This window comes from Pelophylax lessonae (genome assembly GCF_965119305.1).
Source record: "Pelophylax lessonae genome assembly, chromosome: 4".
Lineage (NCBI taxonomy): Eukaryota > Metazoa > Chordata > Amphibia > Anura > Ranidae > Pelophylax > Pelophylax lessonae.
The window spans coordinates 663,546,513-663,573,079 of NC_138771.1; the positions used below are offsets into that span (position 1 = coordinate 663,546,513).

Here is a 26,567-nt window from a genome sequence, read left to right on the forward strand (position 1 = left end):
TCTTTCGTTTTTTTGCTCTTTCAGATTTTGGTTCTTTTGGCTTTTTCGTTCTTTCAGATTAATAGACTCAATAAACTCGTAGGCTGAATCATTTTTCGTTCTTTCGGATTTTTGTATTTTCGAATTTAAGTTATTTTGGATTTTCGTTTTTTCGGGTTTTCATTTTTTCTAACAAGTTGTTTTCGTACAAATTCGTCAAAAGAGTCTTTTTGTTAATTTGGATGCTCCTGAATGAACGAATACGCAGAATTCTGTCCAAAAATTAATTTGTAATGAAATAGATTTCACATGTCTACAATGCACAGCAAATGTGGGCATTGCTTGAATGGGTCACATTCGATACTGACCACCAAACATTACGGGTGCAATCATTTTTGCCACAGACCTGAAGCCAAACATTCCAACAGCAGCATATGAACAATCCCGTTTTTTGCCCTTGGAGCTTAATGGAGGGCAAATGGAAGAGTGCTAAAAACACAACCGCAAATCAAAATAAATCGCTCCCACCCAACAGCAAGTCTAAATGAGTCCTTAATTATTTATATTGGGGATCCTCAAACCAAGCAGAAAACAGAATATATAACATTGGTTGAAAAAAAAAAAATGTGTTAAAAAAAAAAGGAAAAAATTAATAAAAAGTAATTTTATTTTCTCCTTAAAATGGTTTTAAACCCTCACATATATCCAGTGAAGTGAATGGCCTCAGGTGATACACAGAGATGAAACAAACCCTCCTAAGAATATGTTGTACCTGTTTATCTGTCGTCATCTCTTCTCTATATCGGTTCCAAATGTTGAAGTCACACAGGATCTCTCAGCTCTGAAAAGCAGCTGAAGCTGAAGTTACACTCTGTAGAGCTCAGGGAGGAGAGCTCTGAGAGCTGGTTGGAGGGGACACCTCCCCTGTTCAAGCTGATTGGAGGGGAACCCCCCCCCCTGTTCACACTGCACAGAGGAACAGCGATGAGGATGTCAATCAGCTAGAGGTCCCTCCCCTGTCACCTTTTATCTCTTAGTTTCAGGAAAACTTGTCAGAAGTGACTCATGCTGATAGCCAGGGCTGGTCCAAGGATTTTTGTCTATTCAGGCGAAGATGTATTTTACTCCCCCCCCCCCCCCAAGCAGCCTTAAGCCTCCTAGATATGTCATTGACTACTACAAAATGTCCCCACTTGACATGTTTGTTATTTTTTTTTTCTTTAATTACGACCTTTAGAAAAACTTTAAGTTTTTCTGCACCTTCACCCCCAGCTCACACCAATTTCTGCACCTTTACCCCCCAGCTCACCCCAATTCCTGCACCTTCACCCCTCAGATCACCCCAATTCCTGAACCTTCACACCTCTGTACCTCCTACATACCTGTTCCCCACTCTGCTCCCTTACCACCTGTTCCCCACTTAACCCGCTTTCCCCATTGTACCACCCTAAATGCCTGCCCTACCCCCCACCCACACACACCTGTTCAACACTAAACCCCACTGCACACCTGTTCCCCACTGTGTCCCACTGCACCCCTGTTCCCCATTGTACCTCCTAAAAAACCTGTTCCCCACTGTACCTCTTACATACCTGTTCCCCACTGTGCCCCCCTGCTCTCCTTTTCCCAACTGTACCTCCTACATACCTGTTCCCCCCTGTATACATGTTCCCCACTGCACCCACATTCCCCACTATACCACCTTAAAGGCCTACCTCCTCTGCACAGCTGTTCCCCACTGTACCTCCTCCCCTCCACCTATGTTCCCCACTGTACCTCCTACATACCAGTTCCCCACTGTGTCCTGGCCCCCCACTTTACCACCCTTAATGCCTGTTCCCCACTATAACCCTCCCGCACACCTTTTCCCCACTGTACCTCCTACATACCTGTTCTTTACTGTGCCCCCCTCCCCTCACTGTACCACACTTAATGCCTGTTCCTCATTATACCCCCCGCACACCTTTTTTACCACTATTCCTCCTACATACCTGTTCTCCACTGTGCCCCCACTGCACAGCATTTCCCTCTCCCCCTCCTGCACATCAGTTTCCCACTGTGCCCCCCTTGCACACCAGTTCCCCACTGTACCCCCTGCTCTACTGGTGTAGAACTATGAGCGACATCCTGCCTGTTCTCCTGCTTTAGATCCCCGATGGTCTGGGAGGAGCTGGGGGAGGTGATATCAGGACAAGTCAGAACTTACATTCAGGGCTTCCATCGCATCCACCCCACAGGTCCCTAATTGTGCCGCACATCCGCGCGCTGGCTTCTCTTTATCCCAGGTTTCTCCTTTCCTACTCATGCTGCACTGCAGGCTGGGGATGAATTGGAGTCTCAGCAGGAGACTGATTCTGATTCTGGTCCCTACACAGCCGGCGATCAAACAGCGAGAGACCCGGAGAGCGCATGGGGGAGGAGAGAGGGCAAAACACTTGGGGGGGGAGCGAAAGGGGCAATAGCAAAATGGGATTGGGCCTTGGGATGAGGGGGCAAATGGTGCCAAAAGTGCTGGGGTCTTTCTACACATGATGTCTACCCCTGAACATTTTACCGCCCCCCCCCCCTAGCCTGGTACCATAGAGTGGCTGCCTGTTCCGCCTTGTGGTGGCGCCAGCCCTGCTGTACTAATACAAGCAATGTTAATCCCAGTACTGATCAGATGTAGATAGGATGCTGGTTTTCCAATTTGACAAAAGCCATTCCTGAGCATGGCTTCTGTAGAACAGACAGTTATACACTCGAGCCAAAAGCCGTCTGGTTCCTGCCGAACCAACCAATTTTGGTCGATTTTTGGCCTGTGTGTACAAGTCTTATATGTTTTAAACGTGTCATTGTACCTACTCTGTGTTTGAAAGACTTAAAGAGATCTGTAACCTGTCAGGACCACAACATTGAAAGCTCAGATAGTTACCAATTCAGCCTTGTTGTCCAGGATCAGAAGAACGCTGTAATTCTTAGTACATTCCTCCCGGCTCCTCTCCCAAGTTTCCAGAGTTTTTTGAAAATAGTAGCATTTGGAACCAACTAATGTCCAGCCCACAGAACAGCACTCACGGGCATCTTTTGGGTTGTCTCCTGGAGAAGAAAGGACAACCATGACATTTCGAGATACTTAAAGTATAACCAACATAAAAAACAAAGCGCTGCCCCAGGTTGGTATCCATCCTGTGGGGTAGCAGTAACTGTTTCTTGGGAGAGAAGGGACAATGTTGAAATCTGAATAAGCTTAAAGTTCAACTTGTAAATCGGAAATGGCCCCCTTGCTGTGGCGCTGAGCTCATTTAGTCTAGGGAAGAGTAAAAGCACTTATACAGTACTTACCCAATCTGCTGCTCCCCTGGCTGAGGCACCCCCCATGCTCCATCATTGGGCTGCCTAGTGCAAGACGGACTATGCATAGGTCCTGATGATGTCAGAACCTTAGACCACTAAAGCATGGGGAAATGACACCGAAGGAATAACAGAGTGGAGGAGGATTGGGTAAGTGAATCTACTTTTTCATGCCCCCTGCATCTAAACGAGCAGTTAACACTTGAAAGTCTTGTATTTCCCTTGCAACTGCACTGCACCGGAGAGTCCTCAATTTTCCTGGGGTTCAGCTTTAATGTATATGTAAACCCTACAAAAAAATTCTCACATTTGCTTCCTCTTGGTCTATTAACCGATTGCCGACCGCTGCACGAGTATATACTGCGGCGGTCAGCCCCGGCCAGGCAGAGTGACGTACCGGTACGTCACTTGCCTGTCACTTCCTTGTGAGCCAATAGCGGGCGAGCGCGTGCCCGCGGAGGCGCGCGCCCGCCGCGGCTCGTTCACAGGGAAGTTAGTGCGTGTGACCGGCGGACCCGATGTCCGCCGGTCACTCGCCGATCGTCGGTACAGAGGGAGAAAGTCAGACGGCTGATGTAAACAAGCCGCCTGTCATTCTCCCCTGTGTAGAAACAGTGATCAGACGGTTCTACTATGTAGGACCGTTGATCACTGTTCCTACACTAGTAGCCACAGCCAATCACAGTAGAAAGCACGCCCCTAGGGACACACTTAACCCCTCCCTCCCCAATAAAGTTAACCCCTTCCCTGCCAGTGTCATTTTGAAGTAACAGTGCATATGTATAGCACTGATTACTGCAGTAATGTCACTGGTAACCCCAAAAGTGTCAAAAATGTCAGTCAAGGGTCCGATCTGTCCGCCGCAATATCGCAGTACCGCAAAAAAAATCGCAGATCGCCGACATTACACGTTAAAAAAAAAAAAAACTCCAAAAATGACAGAAATCTTTCCCTTAGTTAGTAAACACAATAACTTTTGCGCAAACCAATCAAAATACGCTTTTTGCGATTTTTTTTTACCAAACATATGTAGCAAAAAACAAATTGGCCAAAAATGTTAAAAAAATTTAGATTTTTACATTTTTTTAGGGGGGAATTTCATATAAAAAAATGTGGAAAATATTGTTATTTTTGCAAAATTTACGCTCTTTTTTTGTTTATAGTGCAAAAAGTAAAAATTGCACAGGTGATCAAATACCACCAAAAGAAAGCTCTGTTTGTGGGAAAAAAAGGACGTCAAATTCGTTTAGGTACAGCGTCGCACGACCGCGCAATTGTCCGTTAAAGTCACGCAGTAAAAAATCGCAAAAAAAAACCCTGGTCAGGAAGGGAGTAAAATCTTCCGGGGCTTAAGTGGTTAAACATATCATTGGCAGTGTTTTGCTATATCTGTTTGACAAGTGCAAAAAAGAAAATCAAAAATCTCTGCTGATCCTGCCAGAAATCTTGTGAGCTGATATCTTTCTGTCCTCTCTGCCTGTGCTTCACTCTTATCAACTCCATTGTTCTGAGTGTGGAAATAGCAAGGTCTGACGACCCAAAACATGGGCTGACGGGCAACTTTTAGCCAAGGGGCAAATACAACTCAGAGGTCCATGGTGCAGCGACTTGACTCCCCCCCCCCCCCCCATTTTCCTTGCCTTCTCCCAACCCCATCCAAGACTGAAGCTCCGCTCCAGGTACTCTCTGCTAACCGGGCGAGTTGGGCTGCAAAGCTCCTGCTGTCCCAATTCTAGGTTCCCAAACTGGCCATCAGGCAGCTACAAAGGGGAGCTGGGGTGACTCGGTTGGGGCTGACAGGGGGAGTAGAGCCTCTGATGGGGCACAGAGCTGGCCTCTGCTTGCACACAGCATACACCATTGATTATGGGGTGGGCAGCCTGTGTTCTGTCCTCATCCTCATCCCGCACTTTGTAGGATTCTGGCAGGGACTTTCCTTCACCAGGAAGCCTTCAGGCTTGTCTGTGCCAGAAGCAGTGCTGCCTTTATACAGGACACCAGAGTGACCGGAGGGGCAATTCCCTGGCCCAATCCACCCTGGCTCCAAAACTATCCAGAGATTGCATACAACACAGATTTAAATCGAATGCCTGGTGTGGACAGCCAGAGATGGTGAGGCATGTTAAGTTAGCCCCAGCCATAGGAACACAGCTCAGCTTTACACACATGCCAAAAGCAGAGAAGGTAACTTTAATAAGCCACAGACCAGACTGAAACACCCATAAAAAACATGGGCAGCTTAAGACTAATTTGAATATGGGGGCCACTACAAAGGGTTGTGTGTACAATATGAAACCTACCATCAAAAACCATTATATTTTAAATCTAAAGAAAAAAAAATAAACGTTATAAGTTAGAAACAAAAGCAGAAGTTTAAATAAATGTGTATATATCCACTGTATACCCACACATGTTAAACCATTTAAATCGTTGAAACCACACTAAAGACCCCTAGATGTATTTGTAAAGAGCAAAGTTATAAATTGGCTGTATAATATTCATTATAAGCAAAACAGATCTTCCATCCCAATAGATTATATTGTATATCCAAGAGAGATGGACCAATAGAATGTATCCAAGGTCTATATACAGTGCCTTGCGAAACACCCTGAACACACCATCCCCACTGTAAAACATGGTGCTGGCAGCATCATGGTTTGGGCCTGCTTTTCTTCAGCAGGGACAGGGAAGATGGGTAAAATTGATGGGAAGATGGATGGAGCCAAATACAGGACCATTCTGGAAGAAAACCTGATGGAGTCTGCAAAAGACCTGAGACTGGGATGGAGATTTGTCTTCCAACAAGACAATGATCCAAAACATAAAGCAAAATCTACAATGGAATGGTTCACAAATAAACATATCCAGGTGTTAGAATGGCCAAGTCAAAGTCCAGACCTGAATCCAATCGAGAAACTGTGGAAAGAACTGAAAACTGCTGTTCACAAACGCTCTCCATCCAACCTCACTGAGCTCGAGCTGTTTTGCAAGCAGGAATGGGCAAAAATTTCAGTCTCTCGAAGTGCAAAACTGATAGAGCCATACCCCAAGCGACTTACAGCTGTAATTGCAGCAAAAGGTGGCACTACAAAGTATTAACTAAAGGGGGCTGAATAATTTTTCCAGTTTTTTTATTTTTTAACAAAGTTTGAAATATCCAATAAATTTCGTTCCACTTCATGATTGTGTCCCACTTGTTGTTGATTCTTCACAAAAAATTACAGTTTTATATCTTTATGTTTGAAGCCTAAAATGTGGCAAAAGGTCGCAAAGTTCAAGGGGCCCGAATATTTTCGCAAGGCACTGTATACCCTATATTACCAAAAGTATTGGGACGCCTGCCTTTACACGCACATGAACTTTAATGGCATCCCAGTCTTAGTCTGTAGGGTTCAATATTGAGTTGGCCCACCCTTTGCAGCTATAACAGCTTCAACTCTTCTGGGAAGGCTGTCCACAAGGTTTAGGAGTGTGTCTATGGGAATGTTTGACAAGTCTTCCAGAAGGGCATTTGAGAGGTCAGGAACTGATGGGGACTAGGGATGATCGAGCGGTTCGGGTCGACCATCGGTTCGACCTGAACATTGACTGTTCAAAATTCGGCCGAATTCCGAACTTTTTGCTGAAAAAGTTCGGAATTCGGTAACCAGAACCGACCAAAATGCAATGGGACAGGAACTGGGCTTTAAAAGCCCGTGATTGGACCAGAACCATCAGTAAAAGCCAATTGAGGGGGCAGGAGAATGCTAGGAATGTGATGGGAGTTACTAGGGGGTCCAGAGGCCAATCATTAGTGAATACGCCCCCCAATATATAAGATAGCCCCGCCAAATCTCTACCATTTTAATACAGGGCTGTGGAAGAGAGTGGAAGCAGTTCTGTTACTTCTGCTCTCAAAGTGTCATTTAGCAATTATTAGTGTGAGGAAAGGGATCTAGTGTAGTTAGGGTACTATTTTCCACTATAGTTAGATTTAATAATCTAGTTTCTGTAGGGAAAGTGTTAAGTGTAAGGGGACCGTAGTGTAGTGTAGGGTTAACTGACTCTGACTGCTATGGCAGGGTGAAAAAAACCCTTCCATTTCAGGGTGACCGCTATAGAGTAAAGATCGTTTTTTCTTAGAACACTTATAGAACAGCGATATGGCTTCTCCCCTGTCACCCTGCTTTTTGTTGCAGGCGTTTATAGGGCTTTTTTGAGGACATGTTTGGAGTCAGGCATGACATCTGAACTTCTGTGTAGGGGTATATATACACACACACGTATGTATATATACACTTACACATATATAGGTGTGAAAGTAACAGAACACTATGCTTGCGCTAATGAAATAATTAACACCCATATGGCTTCTCTGCTATAACACCTATATATGTGTATGTGTATAAATACATATAAGTATGTGTGTATATATACCCCTATACAGAAGTTCAGATGTTTTGCCTGCCTCCAAAGACCCCAAAAAAATGCCCAAAAAAAACGCCTGCTGCAAAAACACACCTGGGCGTTTTTGAAGCTGGTGTTTTTTTGGGCATTTTTTGGGCGTCTTTGGAGGCAGGCATAACATCTGAACTTCTGTGTAAGGGTATATACACACACACACATGTATGTATATATACACTTACACATATATAGGTGTGAAAGTAGCAGAACACTATGCTTGCACTAATGAAATAATTAACACCTATATGGCTTCTCTGCTATAACACCTATATATGTGTATGTGTATAAATACATATAAGTGTGTGTGTGTGTATATATACCCCTATACAGAATTTCAGATGTTTTGCCTGCCTCCAAAGACCCCCAAAAAATGCCCAAAAAAAACGCCTGCGCCATAAAAAACGCCCAGGTGTGTTGTTGCAGGCGTTTTTATTTTGGGCATTTTTTGGGGGTCTTTGGAGGCAGGCAAAACATCTGAAATTCTGTATAGGGGTATATATACACACACACTTATATGTATTTATACACATATATAGGTGTGATAGGAGAGAAGCCATATGGGTGTTAATTATTTCATTAGCGCAAGCATAGTGTTCTGCTACTTTCACACCTATATATGTGTATGTGTATATATATACATACATGTGTGTGTTTATATATACCCCTACACAGAAGTTCTGATGTTATGCCTGCCTCCAAAGACCCCCAAAAAATGCCCAAAAAAACGCCTGCTACTAAACCGGCAAGGTGTGAAAATAGCGGAGCCACTATCCTGTTGTATATTAATTCTAATACAAACAATCTTTCTTTTCTGGTTCTGGACATGCTACAGAGCTGAAACTTCACAGGTACACCTTTTAGACCCCCCCAGACACCAAATCCAAAGAAATCTCTTTTTTTTTTTCAATATTTTTTTCAATAATTGGCTCTCTATCAAAAAATTTTAAGAACTTTTTTTTTGTATGATTAATAGTCCCTGGGTTATGACCGAGAACCCTAGGCACTTTTTAGGGACATTTATTGGGTTTTAGGGCTTCAAAATGGTGTTTTTTGATTACCGAAGTTCGGTCCCATTGATGGGGCAGGAGACACCAGCGACAGGAAATCTACCAGTGGATACTTATTTTTTCTGTCAGGAGGTGCCATCAGTTGGACTAGTAAAAAGCAACTCTCTGTTTCATTGTTGTCTACTGAAGCAGAATACATTGCTGCAGTGCAAGCAAGCCAAGAAGTTATATGGCTGGGACAGTTATTAACAGATTTGGGTCAACCACAGTTGGGACCAACAGAAATCTATGAGGACAATCAAGGATGCCTCGCACTTGCGCGCATGGAAGGAGTTAATTCAAGAACCAAGCACATTGATGTGAAGTTCCACTTTCTTAGGGATCTTCAAGAGCAAGGTCTTCTTGAGTTACTTTATTGCCCAACCAAGGATATGACAGCAGATATCCTTACAAAGCCTCTGACCGCTGAAAGACACTCAAGGCTTACAAAGAAGATGGGTTTAATAGACTAAGCCTTAGCTGTTGAGAAGGGGTGTTGGAGATACAACAACTTTTAGCTTAGTCTATTGCAGTTCATAAATAGGACACTAGAGGTCGCTAATGCTTATTGATATGCTATGCATTTTCTATGATGTATTGTATTTCCTGTACACTGCACTGTACTTGTTGGTTACTTCTTCCTGTCTGTGTTCTTATTACAATGAGAAAGTGACATCTTTGATTCCTGTGTTATGTTCCAATAAAGAAGCCAGTTCCTGTTTACTCCACAATGTCTGATCTGAATGGACTCCGCTGCACCCAGTGATCGCACTCTGCAACATATATAAACACAGGTCTCTATGGTATTTTCACAAGCCCACCCCCCACAGTTAGAAAGCACCCCCTAGGCTCACACCTAACCCTTTGATCACCCCTAGGTTAACCCCTTCCTTGCCATTGTCATTAATACAGTGACAGTGCATATTTTTAGCACTGATTACTGTAGTAATGTCACTGGTCCCCCCAAACGTGTCGAAAATGTCAGTTAGGCTTCTTTCCCACTGTCCGCCTCAGTAGGCGGATCCGTGCTGCTCAGCGGGGGATCAAAACAAAGATCCCTCACTGAGCAAGCAGGTGACAGCTCCCTCTGTGTGTGGAGAGGGAGGTGTCAGAGCCCCATGCATCTCTATGGGGGAATCGGATGAGAGCAGACCGCCTGTCCGCTCTCATCTGATCCCATCCATGCGGATGGCAGCGGGTGTCAGTGTATCCGCTGACATCCGCTGCCCCATAGGGCTGCATGAAGGATCCGATCAGAACCGCCTAAAAAACTGACAGGCGGATCGCTCGTGTGAAAGGACCCTTAGGGGTCCGATCTCTCCGCCGCAATGTCGCAGTCCTGCTAAAAATCGCAGATCGCCGCCATTACTACTAAAAAAACATAAATGAATATATAAATAGAAATGACATAAATCTTTCCCTTAGTTAGTAGACGCGATAACTTTTGTGCAAACCAATCAAAATAAGCTTATTGCAATTTTTTTTTTACCAAAAATATGTAGCAGAAAACAAATTGGCCTAAAAGGATGAAACATTTTGATTTTTAAATTTTTTTTGGGAATGTTATATAGCAGAATGTGAAAAATATTGTTTTTTTTTTCCCAGAAATTTCGTTTTTTTTGTTTATAGAGCAAGAAATAAAAATCGCAGAGGTGATCAAATACCAACAAAAGAAAATACTTATTTGTTGGAAAAAAAGAACATACATTTTATATGGGTACAGCGTCGCACGACCGCGCAATTGTCCGTTAAAATGACGCAGTGCCGAATCGCAAAAAAATAGCTTGGTGATTAAGGGGGCAAATCCTTTCCGGGCCACAACTGGTTAAGGGGGAAATCTTCCGGTCCAGAAGTGGTTAAATTCAGCCTTCGGGTTAGCAAGCTTCCCTTCCTCCTTAGTGAAGGCGAAGTTTATTCATCACTGGAAAGCTGGTAAGGACTCACCCTACATAAGGGCAATCGTTGTAGCTTGAGCAGGTGGCGTAGGCCTCAGTCCCTCTGGAGAGCCCCTGCCTTCATTCTTCCCAGCCTGCACCATACTGGCTGGGGAAAGGGCTGCAGGAGGGCCCCCAGGCTTGATGTTGCTCCTAGCTGTGACCAGAGAAGAATGAGGCAGCAGCACCTGGCAGAACAGCACCATTTGAAAAAATCTAAAAACATGGTATTATTTATGGTATTAAGGTTTGAACAAACTACACGGACACATATTTAGCCGTTATTTAATGTCTTGATAAGTAAAATGTCCCTCCCTTGTGTTTTTGTTCATTGATGAAAATTCTGAGTAATTTTCATTTTTCTCACTGCAAAAATACCGCTGACGAAAATTATGATGGAAATATTTTCATTGACGAAATTAACACTGGGGACCACATGCCCCCCATGGAAGAACCATTGCTATTCCAGACAAGAAGCAGGAGTTATTAGGCAAGTGTTCCTATGTTAATACTTTACTATTGTTGCACATAGCTTCTGGGTGTATATATATATGTATATGTAGCACTGCCCCCTTGAGGACTGCTGGATTTTTACACTTTCGGGTCCCCTTGGGTTACCGTTAGCAACTTTGACATTTACAGTCTATCACTTCACTTCTTGGCTCGGTCAATAATTAGTCCAGGGGTTTGTATTTGTTTTGTGTTTTATTTTATAAATTAGGGATGGGAGAAGGGATTAGTGGAAGGCTCCGGATTAACTATGCACAAGGTTTGGAGGACATCTATCTGTAGATACAGCCAAGCTGTTGATCCACCTTGCCACTTAGGTGGATTTAGGGTTAAGTCTCTTTCCAGATGACTTGATGAACTAATGTTATCTTCAGGACACTCTCCTAGTATCCTCTTTCTCGACCACAGACACGTGTCCACTGACTATCCTACTCCGGGGTGGCCCCCCTCAGGTCAGGCCCCTTGACATGATCCCCTGTACTCACAATACCGTTTTTCTTTGCGGCACAGTGGTGTAGTGGTTAGCACTTTCACCTAGCAGCAAGAGGGTCGCTGGTTCGAATCCCAACCATGACACTACCTGCCTGGAGTTTGCATGTTCTCCCTGTGCCTGCATGGGTTTCCTCCCACACTCCAAAGACATGCTGGTAGGTTAATTGGATCCTGTATAAAAAAATTGGCCCTACTGTGTATGTATGTGAGTTAGGGATCTTAGATTGTAAGCTCCTTGAGGGCAGGGACTGATGTGAATATAGGACAGCGCTATATAAGTACCTGAAATAATAATAGGGTCTCCAGTGTCTCCCTCTCAGTCAGCTTTCCTGGACCTCTGGGTTCAGCTCCGTTCCTTTGGCCCTCAGGACGACCTCCTGATGCCACGCGCCACTGCTACAGAGGAGGAGGCAGCCGCCACCCTCTCTCCAGAACTCTGCTCTCCAGCCAAAGACCCCACAGCACATGTGCTCCTGGCTTTTATACAGTATCCCAGAATGCACTTAAACAGTCAGTCTCTACCCATCACCAGGACTGTATCTGTGTACCCTGTGTACCCATTGGCCGGGTTTCCTCCCACTGTCCAACATGCCTCCCTATTGGACCAGATGAAACACTCTCTACACTCAATGAATCACATACTGAGCACACTGAGCAGACCTAACTCACAGATCCTGCCCTCTGGTAGGCAGAGAACAATATAGATTTCCCTGCTGCTCCTCTGATGGGAAGACAGAGCCAAAAACGATACTCTCTCACTAGCACCTACCTAGAAGGGTGCTACATATGTATGTAATGACTGGTGACAGAAGGACACTCATCGGCCTGTTCAATTACTTGGTAACACAAATAGCCAATCACATGGCAGCAACGCAATGCATTTAGGTATCGGAGCATGGTGAAGACGACTTGCTGAAGTTCAAACTGAGCATCAGAATGGAGAAGAAAGGGGAACTTAACCTTCTATCAAAACCTTATCTGTGTGAGCCGAGAAATATTTCATAGTAGAGTTCAGACAGCAATACAAGCTCCTTATCCACCTACCAGTTTTCCTCATACGGGAGAGCTCCTCGGTGATGTTCTGATCTGGACGGAAAGAAACAATAACAGGAGATGTTATCCAATGACAGAGAACACAGAGATCGATAAGAATCGGATTCAGGTCAAATTCAATTTGAATCCCAATCCGGACTTCAAAACTGAAATACTTTTTTTATGTTCAAATATCTTCAACCCATTTCAAGTTCCCAATCACGCCTGTGGTCAGACAATTTGCCCCGACCCACATCTGCCATATTAGTTTATTATTAAATACGAAGTCATTCATCAACGTTATTATAAGCAGAGACGCCCCCCCCCCCCCCCGCCACCTTCTGCTGTTCGCCTGGGCTCTCCCGTCCCACCAGGAGACCCAAGCTCAGCAGCTGGCCGGAGACCGGAACAAAGCCAGAATTAGATTTGATGAGGCCTCCGGTGGAGTAACCCGGAAGAAACGTCACAACGTCACTTCCGGTTTATTCAGCAGCCAACGGCGCCAGATTTAAAAAATCCAAAGTATTCAAAAATGCCAATTTTGGTGTTTTGAATGCTTTGAAGTGCAGAGGAGGGGTTTGGAATCTGCTAGACCCCCCGATCCCTCCATAAAGAGTACCTGTCACTGCCTATTACTGTCACATTCCCCCCGATCCCTCCATAAAGAGTACCTGTCACTGCCTATTACTGTCACATTCCCCCCGATCCCTCCATAAAGAGTACCTGTCACTGCCTATTACTGTCACATTCCCCCCGATCCCTCCATAAAGAGTACCTGTCACTGCCTATTACTGTCACATTCCCCCCGATCCCTCCATAAAGAGTACCTGTCACTGCATATTACTGTCACATTCCCCCCGATCCCTCCATAAAGAGTACCTGTCACTCCTATTACTGTCACATTCCCCCCGATCCCTCCATAAAGAGTACCTGTTACTGCCTATTACTGTCACATTCCCCCCGATCCCTCCATAAAGAGTACCTGTCACTGCCTATTACTGTCACATTCCTCCCATCCCTCCATAAAGAGGACCTGTCACTGCCTATTACTGTCACATTCCCCCCCGATCCCTCCATAAGGGTACCTGTCACTGCCTATTACTGTCACATCCCCCCCGATCCCTTCATAAAGAGTACCTGTCACTCCTATTGCTGTCATATCCCCCCGATCCCTCCATAAAGAGTACCTGTCACTGCCTATTACTGTCACATTCCCCCCCGATCCCTCCATAAAGAGTACCTGTCACTGCATATTACTGTCACATTCCTCCCCGATCCCTCCATAAAGAGTACCTGTCACTGCCTATTACTGTCACATTCCCCCCAATCCCTCCATAAAGTGTACCTGTCACTGCCTATTACTGTCACATTCCCCCCAATCCCTCCATAAAGTGTACCTGTCACTGCCTATTACTGTCACATTCCCCCCGATCCCTCCATAAAGAGTACCTGTCACTGCATATTACTGTCACATTCCCCCCGATCCCTCCATAAAGAGTACCTGTCACTGCATATTACTGTCACATTCCCCCCGATCCCTCCATAAAGAGTACCTGTCACTCCTATTACTGTCACATTCCCCCCGATCCCACCATAAAGAGTACCTGTCACTGCCTATTACTGTCACATTCCCCCCGATCCCTCCATAAAGAGTACCTGTCACTGCTATTACTGTCACATTCCCCCCCCGATCCCTCCATAAAGAGTACCTGTCACTGCCTATTACTGTCACATTCCTCCCGATCCCTCCATAAAGAGGACCTGTCACTACTATTACTGTCACATTCCCCCCCGATCCCTCCATAAAGAGTACCTGTCACTGCCTATTACTGTCACATTCCCCCCGATCCCTCCATAAAGAGTACCTGTCACTCCTATTACTGTCACATTCCCCCGATCCCTCCATAAACAGTACCTGTCACTGCCTATTACTGTCACATTCCCCCCGATCCCTCCATAAAGAGTACCTGTCACTACTATTACTGTCACATTCCCCCCATCCCTCCATAAAGAGGACCTGTCACTACTATTACTGTCACATTCCCCCCGATCCCTCCATAAAGAGTACCTGTCACTGCCTATTACTGTCACATTCCCCCCGATCCCTCCATAAAGAGTACCTGTCACTGCCTATTACTGTCACATTCCTCCCATCCCTCCATAAAGAGGACCTGTCACTGCCTATTACTGTCACATTCCCCCCCGATCCCTCCATAAGGGTACCTGTCACTGCCTATTACTGTCACATCCCCCCCGATCCCTTCATAAAGAGTACCTGTCACTCCTATTACTGTCATATCCCCCCGATCCCTCCATAAAGAGTACCTGTCACTGCCTATTACTGTCACATCTCCCCCGATCCCTCCATAAAGAGTACCTGTCACTCCTATTACTGTCATATCCCCCCGATCCCTCCATAAAGAGTACCTGTCACTCCTATTACTGTCATATCCCCCCGATCCCTCCATAAAGAGTACCTGTCACTGCCTATTACTGTCACAAGGGATGATTACATTCCTTGTGACAGCGATAAAAGTGTTCAGGAAACATTTTTTAAAGGGACAGTGTAAAAAAAAATAATTTTAAAGTGTCCCATCCCTCCGTTTGTGTGCACCAAAAGAAAAAAAAACACACATGCAAGTCACGCCCACAAATGTTCAAACCACACTTGTGAGATATTAGCACGAGAACAATAATTCTAGTACTAGACCTCCTCTGTAACTGTAAACTTTGGAGGAACTACACGGGAGCTATCTGGAGAGAGCTCCAGGAAGCGGGAGAAGCATGCTGTGTAAGAGCAGGGGGGTGTGAGAGAGCGTTGGAGAGAGTGACAGTGTGACCAGGACCGTGACACATAGACCCGACCGGGAGAGGCAGCAAGGACCATGAGTTGGACAGCTGATCGGCTGATTGTGAGAGCTGGTGGGGACCTGACAGGGGAGACATTGAGTCTGGGACTGATCAGCTGATGGGCTGATCGAGAGAGCAGGCGGGGACCTGACAGGGGAGACAGTGAGTGCGAGACTGATCAGGAGAGGCAGCGGGGGGCCCGTGAGGGTGATAGGTGGACAGGGGAAGTGGTAGGCATGGGACCAGAGGGAGACAGGCTGACTGGGAGAGGCTGCTGGAGCTGACAAGCAGTAAAGGGGTGGCTGAGCAGGAGGAGCAGAGCTGCTGCACACAAAAAAAAAAAAACAGATAGTTTTCTTTGTGATATTGAAAGAAACTAAGCTGTGTTGTGTGTTTTTGTAGCTATGCCTTTAGTACCTGGGGGTAACTGGGAGTACCTTAGTAACTGGGAGTATCTTAGTACCTGAGAGTACCTTAGTGACTGAGAGTATCTTACTGACTGTGAGTGCCTTAGTACCTGGAAGTACCCTAGTACCTGGGAGTGCCTTAGTATCTGGGAGTACCCTAGTGACTGGGAGTACCCTTTGTATCTGGGAGTAACTTTAGTACTTGGGAGTACCTGAGAGTAACTGGGAGTACCTTTAGTGCCTAGGAGTACTGAGAGTTCCTGGAATAACTGGAAGAACTGAGAGTAGCTGGAGTGAACCGGAGTAACTCTAGCACCTGGGAGTACCTTTAGTACCTGGGCTACTTGGAGTGACAAGGGGTGCTGAGAGTGACACAAGGTGCTGAGAGTGACGCGGGGTGTTGAAAGTGATGCAGAGTGCTAAGAGTGAGGTGGAATGTTGAGAGTGAGGCGGAATGCTGAGTGTGACGTGGGGTGCTGAGAGTTAGGTGGTGTGACAGAACCATCTGACTTTGTATTATATTGTTGCTGCCTCCTTTCATCTGTTTGTTCGGCTGTTCCACGGCCCGTACAACCCCCTTTATTCCCCTATGTTTTAGCCAAACGCCTTGCATGGTTTTGACTACTACAAATGAGACAGTCACATGCAGGAATAATGTCTCCCTTGTAAAATGACGATGTTATTCCCTGTATAGTATGAGGTCTCTGGACAGGAAGTACCACTCCTAATATGGTCATTCCAGGAAGTTCAATGAGGAGACAGACTGTCTGAGGTGGCTCTCCATTCACCTATTGTCGGGTGTGCTAATGAACTTGCCTGCTGTCTGCTAAGAGATGTATTGACACTCAGAGTAATGTGTATTGAGGGCTCGCTAGGGAACCATTGTTCTGTGTCTGGCTATTGTGTACATTGATTGCCCCCTGGGGGCTTCTGTCTCCTTGCACATGGCAGTCCTTCTGGTCAAACTATCTGACCAATCACTGCTGACTCATTTTCAATTCCTCATTTGCATGGCTAAGGAGGACCAGAAGGGGAACTGCAGGTACTTTACAATTGACCAATAGGAAAGCGGTTGTTGGGGGCAGGATGTTCCAAATTCTGTATAAAAGTGTGCTGTGTTCTTCCAATAAATGTTGTTCCTGTTTTACCTTCAACTCAGAGCTTTGTCTCGTTTTTGGAGGGGGATTTATTATACAGAAAGCCGTTCGATTGTTTGGGGCTCTCTTTGGATGATTATTCGTATGCTTGTGTGCTACAGGGGTAATTCGTGTACATCCACTAAACAGCGATTTCATTCCTTTTTACGCTGAGGTTCGTAAAAAGTGGGATGCTGAGAGTGAGGTTGGGTGTGGAGAGTGAGGCGGGGTGCTGAGACTGACACAGAGTGCTGAGAGTGACACAGGGTGCTGACAGAGACCAGGGTGCTGAGAGTGTTGAGGGGTGCTGAGAGAGACCAGGGTGCTGAGAGTAATGCAGAGTGCTGAGAGTGTCGCAGGGTGCTGAGAGTGGTGAGGGGTGCTGAGAGTGTCGCAGGGTGCTGAGAGTGGTGAGGGGTGCTGAGAGTGGCGCGGGGTACTGGAGGTGACGTAGGGTGTGGAGAGTGATGTGGGTTGCTGAGAGGTACTGTGAAGTAATTGGAGTAGCTGTAGGGAACAGATTGAAGAGAAGGACCTCCAAGGTGGTCCAAAGTCTCAGAAATACTGCCTGTAATTGGCTGAGGAACTGGTGTAGGAAAGAGGGGTTTGGGTTCCTGGAGATCTGGGCTGACTTCACAATCAGTTGCTGGCTCTTTAGTAAGGACGGGTTGCACCTTAATGGGGATGGTAGAGCTCTATTTGGAAGAAAGATGGCCACAAAGTTGGAGGGGCTTTTAAACTAGGTGTTGGGGGGAGGGTTCAAAGGAAGTGACAGGCAGCAGTGAGCAAATGACAGAAGGTAATAGTGGAGTCAGTAATGATAATATAGCTGTAACGTCTAATCCCCGGGTGAATGATTGGTCAAATGAAAAACAAAGCATGAGAAAACTTAAGGAGTAATGAATATGCCCTCATACAACACTGAGTGGAGTATACACAAATGCCAGGAGCCTAGCTAACAAAATGGAGGAACTGGAGCTTCTTTTACACGAGGAGGACTTAGACTTTGTGGGAATAACAGAAACTTGGTTTGACAGCTTACACGACTGGCTAGGACAAACTCAGAGGTATTCCTTGTATTGGAAGGACAGGGAAGGTAGAAGAGGGGGAGGGGTGTGCCCATATATCAAAAATTATGTAAGGGTGGTAGAGAGGAATGACATTGTGAATGGAATGAGGGGGAGGTGGAATCCATATGGGTAGATTTCCAAAGAGAAGAAGAGGGAAGTTAATAGTGGGGGTATGTTACAGGCCCCCCAACCTGAAAGAGGAGGAGGAGCTGGACCTCCTTTTACAGTTAGAAATGGCGGAGAGGCAGGGAAATGTCATCAAAATGGTGGACTGCAATTATACCAATATCGACAGAGGGGACAGCTCACTCAATAAAGGCCCATCATTTTATGAAAGTCTTACAGGACCACTTCATGTCCCAACTGGTGGATTCCCCAACTAGAAAGAATGCATTGGTAAATGTATTAATTACGAATGATCCAAGTCTGATCTTAGATGAAGCCATACGGAACAACTTGGGATCTAGCGATCACAGGTTGATTACATTTACCATGAATCATAGGAAAAGGAGGCATGAGGGGAGCACAAGAACTCTACATTTCAAAAGAGCAAACGTTTCTGAACTGTGCTCAATACTATAGGGCATCAATTGGGACCAAATCCTAGAAACAATGAACAGAAAAAGTGGGAATGCTTTAGGAACATGTTAATCACTTAAGGATCAGGCCTTTTTCTGACACTTATTTACAAGTTACATAGTTAGTGAGGTTGAAAAAAGAAATCAGTCCATCCAGTTCAACCTATAATGTGTGTCTGCTGTTAACCGTATATTGTTACCCCGTTATGTTGTGGTCTTTAAGGTGCCCATCTAATAGTTTTTTGAAACTATCAATGCTCCCTGCTGAGGAAGAGAATTCCACATCCTTACTGCTCTGACAGTAAAGAACCCCTTACGTATTTTAAGGTTAAACTGTTTTCCTCTAGTTTTAGTGAGTGGCCCCGTGTCTTATTGTATTCCCTTTCTCTGAAAAGTTTGTTCCTTATGCTAGTACAGTATTTGTACATTGATATCATATCCCCTCAAGCGTTTCTTCTCCAGAGAGAATAGGTTCAATGCTTCTAGTCTTTCCTTATAGCTGCTGTCCTCCATTCCCCTAATTATTTTTGTTGCCCTTCTCTGGACTCTCTCCAGTTCCAGCACATCCTTCCTGAGGACCGGTGCCCAGAACTGGACAGCATACTCCAGATGTGGCCGGACCAGAGTCTTGTAGAGAGGGAGAATAATCTCTTTATTTCTGGAGTGAATCCCCTTTTTTATACATGCCAGTATTTTGTTGGCTTTTCTTGCAGCGGCTTGGCAGTGGCATGCCACTAGTACCCCCAGGTCCTTTTCCATCTTAGATTTACGCAGAGGTTCCCCCCCAATGAGTAGCTGGCTTTTCGTGTTTCTGATGCCCAAGTGCATTACTTTACATTTTTCTATCCAGGTACTCACCCTATGGTCCATACCTACCTTCCTTAGTTTGTATAGTAAGTGTTTGTGGGGAACGGTGTCAAATGTCTTTGCAAAGTCCAGATACACCACATCCACAGGCTTACCTTTATCTAGATGGCAGCTCACTTCATCATAGAAGGTTAATAGATTGGTCTGGCAAGAACAATGTTTCATGAATCCATGCTGATTACTACTAATAATACCATTTTCATTACTAAAGTCTTGTATGTGGTCTCTTAACATCCCCTCCAAAATCTTGCAGACTACTGATGTTAGGCTAACCGGCCTATAGTTACCTGGAAAATATCTCAGCCCCTTTTTAAATATTGGTACCACGTTGGCTTTTTTCCAATCAGCTGGCACCATACCCATCTGTAGACTATCCTTAAAGATCAAGAATAATGGTCTGGCAATCACCTGGCTGAGCTTTTTAAGAACCCTCGGGTACAAGCCACCTGGTCCCGGTGATTTATTTATGTTAAGTTTCTTTAGTTTTGTTCTAAGTCTATCTTCTGTTAGCCATGGGGGTACTTCCTGAGGTGTATTATTTAATTTAGCATTACAAGCTGGGTTAGTGTAGCCCCCCAATTCTTTTGTGAAGACTGAAGAGAAGAAATTATTTAACACTTTTGCCTTCTCTCTGTCCTCTGTGGCCAGATTCCCTTCATCATCTTTTATGGGGCCAATGTGTTCTGGCCTCGCTTTCTTACTATTTATATACTCTATATACTATTTCTTTTTTTTTTTTTTTTTTTTACTCTCTTCTGCTATAAGTCTCTATAAGTGTTCTATTTTAGCTGCCTTGATTTTGCCTTTACATTTCCTATTGCACTCTTTCTAATGCTTGAATGCTGCCAATGACCCCTCAGCCTTCTATTTTTTGAAGGCCTTTTCTTTAGTATTAACATGCATTTTTATGTTGGAGTTTAGCCACCCAGGGTTTAGTTTTGCTCTTTTAAATGTATTTCCCTTTGGAATGCACTGGCCAATCCCTTTGTTTAGTATGCTCTTGAAGCACTCCCATTTTTCCTCCATGTTCCTTTTTCCCAGGGTTCAATCCCATTTGATATTGTTTAGCAGAGAGCGCAGTTTAGGGAAGTTGGCCCTTTTGAAATTTAGTGTCCTTATATTACCCTTGTGTTTCCTATTACTATAATTAATACTGAAACTAATTGACCTATGGTCACTGTTTCCTAAGTTGTCCCGTATTTCTATATCCATGAGCAGGTCTGTATTGTTGGTAATCAGTAGGTCAAGTACCGCATTGTTTCTTGTCGGTGCGTTTACCATCTGACCCATGAAATTGTCCTGCAAAACATTTAGGAAATGCCGAGCCTTGGATGAATGCGCGGTTCCTTCTGCCCAATCTCCATCTGGATAACCAAAGTCCCCCATTATAATGACATTTCCCATCCTTGCTGCCAATCCAATCTGTGAAAGGAGGTCCACCTCCCTCTCCTCCCTCTGGTTGGGTGCCTATAGCATACGCCTAATATTAACTTTCCCCATAGTGCCTTCCCTTTAAAGTTCTACCCATAGGGATTCTACCTCATCCATAGCTCCATTATTAATATCATCCCTCATATTTACCTGTACACTGTTCTTAATATACAGACATACCCCTCCCCCTTTTTTACCTTCTCTATCTCTGCAATAAGGGGAATACCCCTGAATGGTCACCAGCCAATCATGAGAGCTGTCAAACCAAGTCTCAGTTATCCCCACAAAATCGAATTCCTCTTCAAACATCAGCAGTTCCAGCTCTCCCATCTTGTTGGCCAGGCTTCTAGCATTGGTATACAAACCTCGTAATTTTGACTGGATGCATACTATATCCTCGTTTGATATTGTTTTTAGGCTGCTCTTGCGATTTTTCCCCATACCCACCTTGGATTTAGGAACTCTGAACTCCCTAACGCTAATGTCCACATTTGTGCCCACTGAACCTTGCTCCCCACTGGCTAATTCTACATCTGTACCCTCCCCCCATCACCTAGTTTAAAAGCCCCTCTAACTTGTTGGCTATCTTCTCACCCAGTACGGTTTCACCCTCCCCATTTAGGTGCAATCCGTCCCTACTAAAGAGCCGGTAGCCAACTGAGAAGTCGGCAAAGTTCTCCAGGAACCCGAAACCCTCCTTACTATACCAGCTCCTCATCCACTTGTTAACTTCCCTAATCTCCCGTTGCCTCTCTGGTGTGGCTCGAGGTACAGGTAGTATTTCTGAAAATACTACCTTGGAGGTCCTACTCCTCAACTTAGCTCCTAAGTCCCTGAAATCGTTTTTTAGGACTCTCCATCTCCCTCTGACTTTGTCATTGGTACCCACGTGTCCCATGACAGCTGGGTCTTCCCCAGCCCCACCCAGTAATCTGTCCACCAGATCCGTGATGTGCCGAACCTGAGCGCCCGGTATACAACAGACAGTTCGGCACTTACGGTCTTTGTGCCAGATTTCCCTCTCTGTCCTTCTAATAATTGAGTCCCCTACCACCAGAACCTGTCTTTCCTTTCTCTTTCTCCCACCCTCACTGGAGGAGTTATTCCCCTGGCAGCTAGGGGCATCGCTCTGCTCCAGCAATGCTGGTCCCTGACTGGTTCCCCCAACATCACGCAACGGGACGTATTTATTGGGGTGCTCCAGGACAGGATGGCCACCTTGCCTTGTTCCCTTCTACCCCTCCTAACTGTCACCCCTCTACTCTGCTCTGATGCCTGCACCCTTTTATCTCCGCCCTCCTCTGTGCAGGCCCCTGCCTGTACCTGATGGGTACGCTCCCAGCTCTCCTTCAGTATGGACATACGTCTCAGTGTTGCCAGTTTCTTCCCTAGATTCAGGACCTGAGCTTCCAGGGAAGCAACGTACTTACATTTTGTGCAGCTGTATTCGTCCTCAATTGCCTGATCGAGGAACGTATACATGCCACAAGATGTACACCGAATCACATCTCCACACCCGCCGGGCATTGTACCTACTAATCTAATCTAATGGGGATTCAGTAATTTAAGTCTGTCCTGTGTGGCTGTTTTCTAGCTTCCTAACTCTACTTCCTCACCCTCTGGTACTCTGCGACACTTACAGGCACTCACTGACACTCACTTACATTCACAGACACTCACAGACACTCACTGGCACTCACTGACACTCAAGTTAGAATCAGTATATTTTGCTAGAAAATTATTTGGAACCAGAAAACATTATACTTATGTTTTTTTTTTTATCAGAGACACTAGAGAATAAAATGGAGATTCTTTCCATACTTTATGTCACACCGTATTTGCGCAGCGGTCCTACAAACGTATTTTTTTTTTTGGGGGGAAAAATTCACTTTTGTGAATTAGAAAATAAAAAAACAGTTAGACCTATTTTTTTTTTTCTAATGTAAAAGATAATATTACGCCAAGTAAATAGATACCCAACATGTCATGCTTCAAAATTGTGTACGCTCGTGGAATGGCGAACATTTGAACTTAAAAATCTCCATAGGCAACGCTTTAAAAATGTTTACAGGTTACCATTTTAGAGTTACAGAGGGGATCTAGGGCTAGAATTATTGCTCTCACTCTAACGCTAGTGGCAATACATCACATGTGTGGTTTGAACACTGTTTACATATGTGGGAGTGACTTGCATATGTTTTCGCTTCTGCGCGTGAGCTCAGAGGGACGGGGCGCTTTACATTTTTTTTTCTTATTTATTTTGCCTTTTATTTTTAAATTTTCCACTGTCCCTTTAAAAGGTAACTCCACTTTTGTGGGGAAAAAAAATCAGCTAGTAAAGAAAAACAATATAGCGTAAACAATTGTGACACAAATCATATTGTAATTGGATGGTATTAAAAATGACCTTTCCTTTTCAATCTGCAGCTGTTGTAATTTTCTGAAAATGTGTACTGACCACACCCCCAGAAATATAATTTCCTGCTTGTGTGTGTAGCACTGCCCCCTAGGGGACTGCTGAGAATTACACTTTCTGGATTCCCCTGGGTCACCCTTAGCAACTGATAGCAGACAAACGGCACTAAAAGTTCTTGGCTCAGTCAATGATCAGTCCAGGGGATGTTTGTTTTGTGCTTTTTATTGAGAACTGGGATAGGAGAAGGGATGAGTGGGATACTCCAACTGACAACTATTCACAATTGTGAGGACAACTGACTTTAGAATGCGGCAAGGCCGCTCCATCAACCTGCCACTGAAGTGAAGATAGATAAAGTGTTCTTGCTTGAATTTCTCTTCAGGGTTCAAAACTCCTTATCTTCTATGGCAGGTACATAGACGATATTCTCATTATCTGGGATGGACCTTTTGATACCATCAATGATTTCACACAATATTGCAATCATAACCCCCATGGATTATCTTTCACCCATGTCATCAATTCTGAACAACTCGCTTTTCTTGATCTTGAACTCTACTACATAGGAGACCAAATCCATGCTAGGAATTATTCCAAGCCCACCGCGGGCAACTCTCTATTACATTACAAAAGTTGCCACTACAATAAATGGACCAACAACTTCCCCAAGGGACAATTTTGTCGCCTAAGGCGTAACTGTACTAGGCCTGATGACTATATAGCTGAAAGTCATCTCTTAAAAGCCAAATTAACTGACAAAGTTTACCCTGCTTCCCTGATAGATAAAGCATACAATTTATATCTGACAGATTCCCCCTCCCACCAAATCTCAGGATACATTTGACCAATCTGTCTGCTTCACCACCAAATTTCATCATCAACATAAAAAAATGGAACAGATCCTTAAAAAACATTGGCCGATACTTTTTGAGGACCCTCATCTTAAATCTCTCCTCCCCTGCACACCCCGAGTCACATATAGAAAGGCTCCCAATCTCAAAAACAAAATTGCACCCAGTAAGCTTAAAACAATTAAGGACATCACCCCCCAGGATGTGTATCATACCCCTACAAGGTATGTATCAGTGCAACAAGTCATTGTTCAAAACCTGTGCGTACGTAAAACATGGCAAGAAACAATTTTCCACCCATAATAAAACCTACAACCTTGATGAATTTTACAATTGTTCCTCAGATTTCGTAGTTTATTGCCTCAGTTGTCCCTGCACCATTTGTCCTCTCCACAAAGATTCGGGGGAACATAGGAGGAAAATAGAGAAAGGAAAGGACAAGCACAGCGTCCCCCCATCATTTCCTCATGCATCATGACAAATCCACCACAGGTCTGGAGGTATGGATCATAGAGCAAATATCCAATGACCTCTCAGAAGCTGAAAGATTCCATAAGCTCTGCGAATGCGAAACCTTTTGGATAGATTCTCTCAATACGCTCTCCCCCAATGGACTAAACGAATAATTAGATGTATCCACTATTCTCTAAACAGCCAATCTGTGTTCATATCCAGATCTCACATGGATCCAGCCATTAGGTTTGGCCCATTCTGCTCCCCCTCCTTTCCCCTTCACCATGCCCAATATATTCTTAGCTGCACTTATCTAGTTACAACTATGTTATAAATTTCCCTTTCCTCCCCCCTCCTCTCCCCCCCTTACTTATTTTTATGTTTTTTTATATTATATTTATTCTTATGTTTTTTTTTTATATTTATTTTTATTTTTTATTTTCATTTATATCTATATTTATTTTTATTTTATTCTATTATTTTTGATTTATTATTCATTAATTTTTATTTTCTTATTTCATCATTTTTTTATTTTCATTTTCATTTATTTTTCATATCCCATATTATTTTCTCTTTTTTTCTTTCCATTTAATTTAATTATGACTTTTCCGCCCTCTTTTCTTTCTCCCCCCCCCCCTTCTCCTCCACTTATTTCCCAATAACCACATTATTATCCTATACCCTATCCCTTCCTGGCCTCCATCATTGTCACGTTCATTTATATTGTATGCTGTATTGCATCCTGCCTGACTTACTTATTTTGTATTGCCTGAGTACTCCTGATTATGTTAGACCTCTAGAGGGAGTTTGAGTGCACACATGTCCATCATATGGAATAGTGCCACATAACTGCGATAGGCACTTCACTGTTTCCTCCACTAGATGTCAGTAGTCCTGAGCATATATATTGGTCCTCTTTCTTTTCCCATCACCTGACTTGAAAAAGGAGCGCGCGCTGGTATTCCACCGCAGTGCGCATGCTTGAAAATGCGTCGTCATCACGCCGGAAGATCCTTTGGAGGGCTAGTGCGGCTCACCCTGCGTTCCATTCTTCCACTCCACTTCCTGCGGGACAGGAACAGGAAGGACTGAGAGGAACACAGACCCCCAACGGTGGCCCCATACCGTATATGGATGCCGGAAGAACCCATCTTACCTACATTTACTACATTTACTTACCCTGATATAAGTTTTTAATGTATCTTTCTAATTAAATACCACAGTCTTTACAGGCGCCTGTTTTTCTCTTTGTGTCCAACATCAGTGCCTGACCTCACAAATGTGCTTCTGGAAGAATGGTCAAACATTCCCATAGACACACTCTTAAACCTTGTGGACAGCCTTCCCAGAAGAGTTGAAGCTGTTATAGCTGTAAAGGGTGGGCCAACTCAATACTGAACCCTACGGACTAAGACTGGGATGCCATTAAAGTCCATGTGCGTGTAAAGGCAGGTGTCCCAATACTTTTGATAATATACTGTATGTATACCTATTTACAGTGAAGCGCTCTATAAATAAATTACAAAATTTAGACTTAAATGTGCAGCAACAAAGCTCATAAATTATACAATCATCATAAATCATGTGCAGAAAAAAGTAAAACATGTGAAAACTATCCCATATTATCCAACTAGGCTGTAAGTAGAAAAACATAAGAACAGTCCCATATATCATCCAATTAGACTAAGTGTCCATAAATAAAAAAAAAAAAGAACAACTCCACCATTCATGTGCCACAA

The 26,567-nt window shown here is 44.3% G+C and overlaps 1 protein-coding gene across 1 annotated transcript in view; it reads right to left on the bottom strand.

The window, feature by feature from the left end:
- LOC309553074 (hepatic lectin-like) overlaps window positions 1-26,567 on the bottom strand; it is a gene marked incomplete at both ends in the record, with an annotated part of 448,637 nt that overhangs the window by 24,273 nt on the left and 397,797 nt on the right. Inside the window, one exon of the mRNA XM_082253973.1 lies at window positions 2,894-3,042. Within this exon, the coding sequence (XP_082110099.1) occupies window positions 2,894-3,042 (149 nt within the window). The remainder of the gene's footprint in view (window positions 1-2,893; window positions 3,043-26,567) is intronic.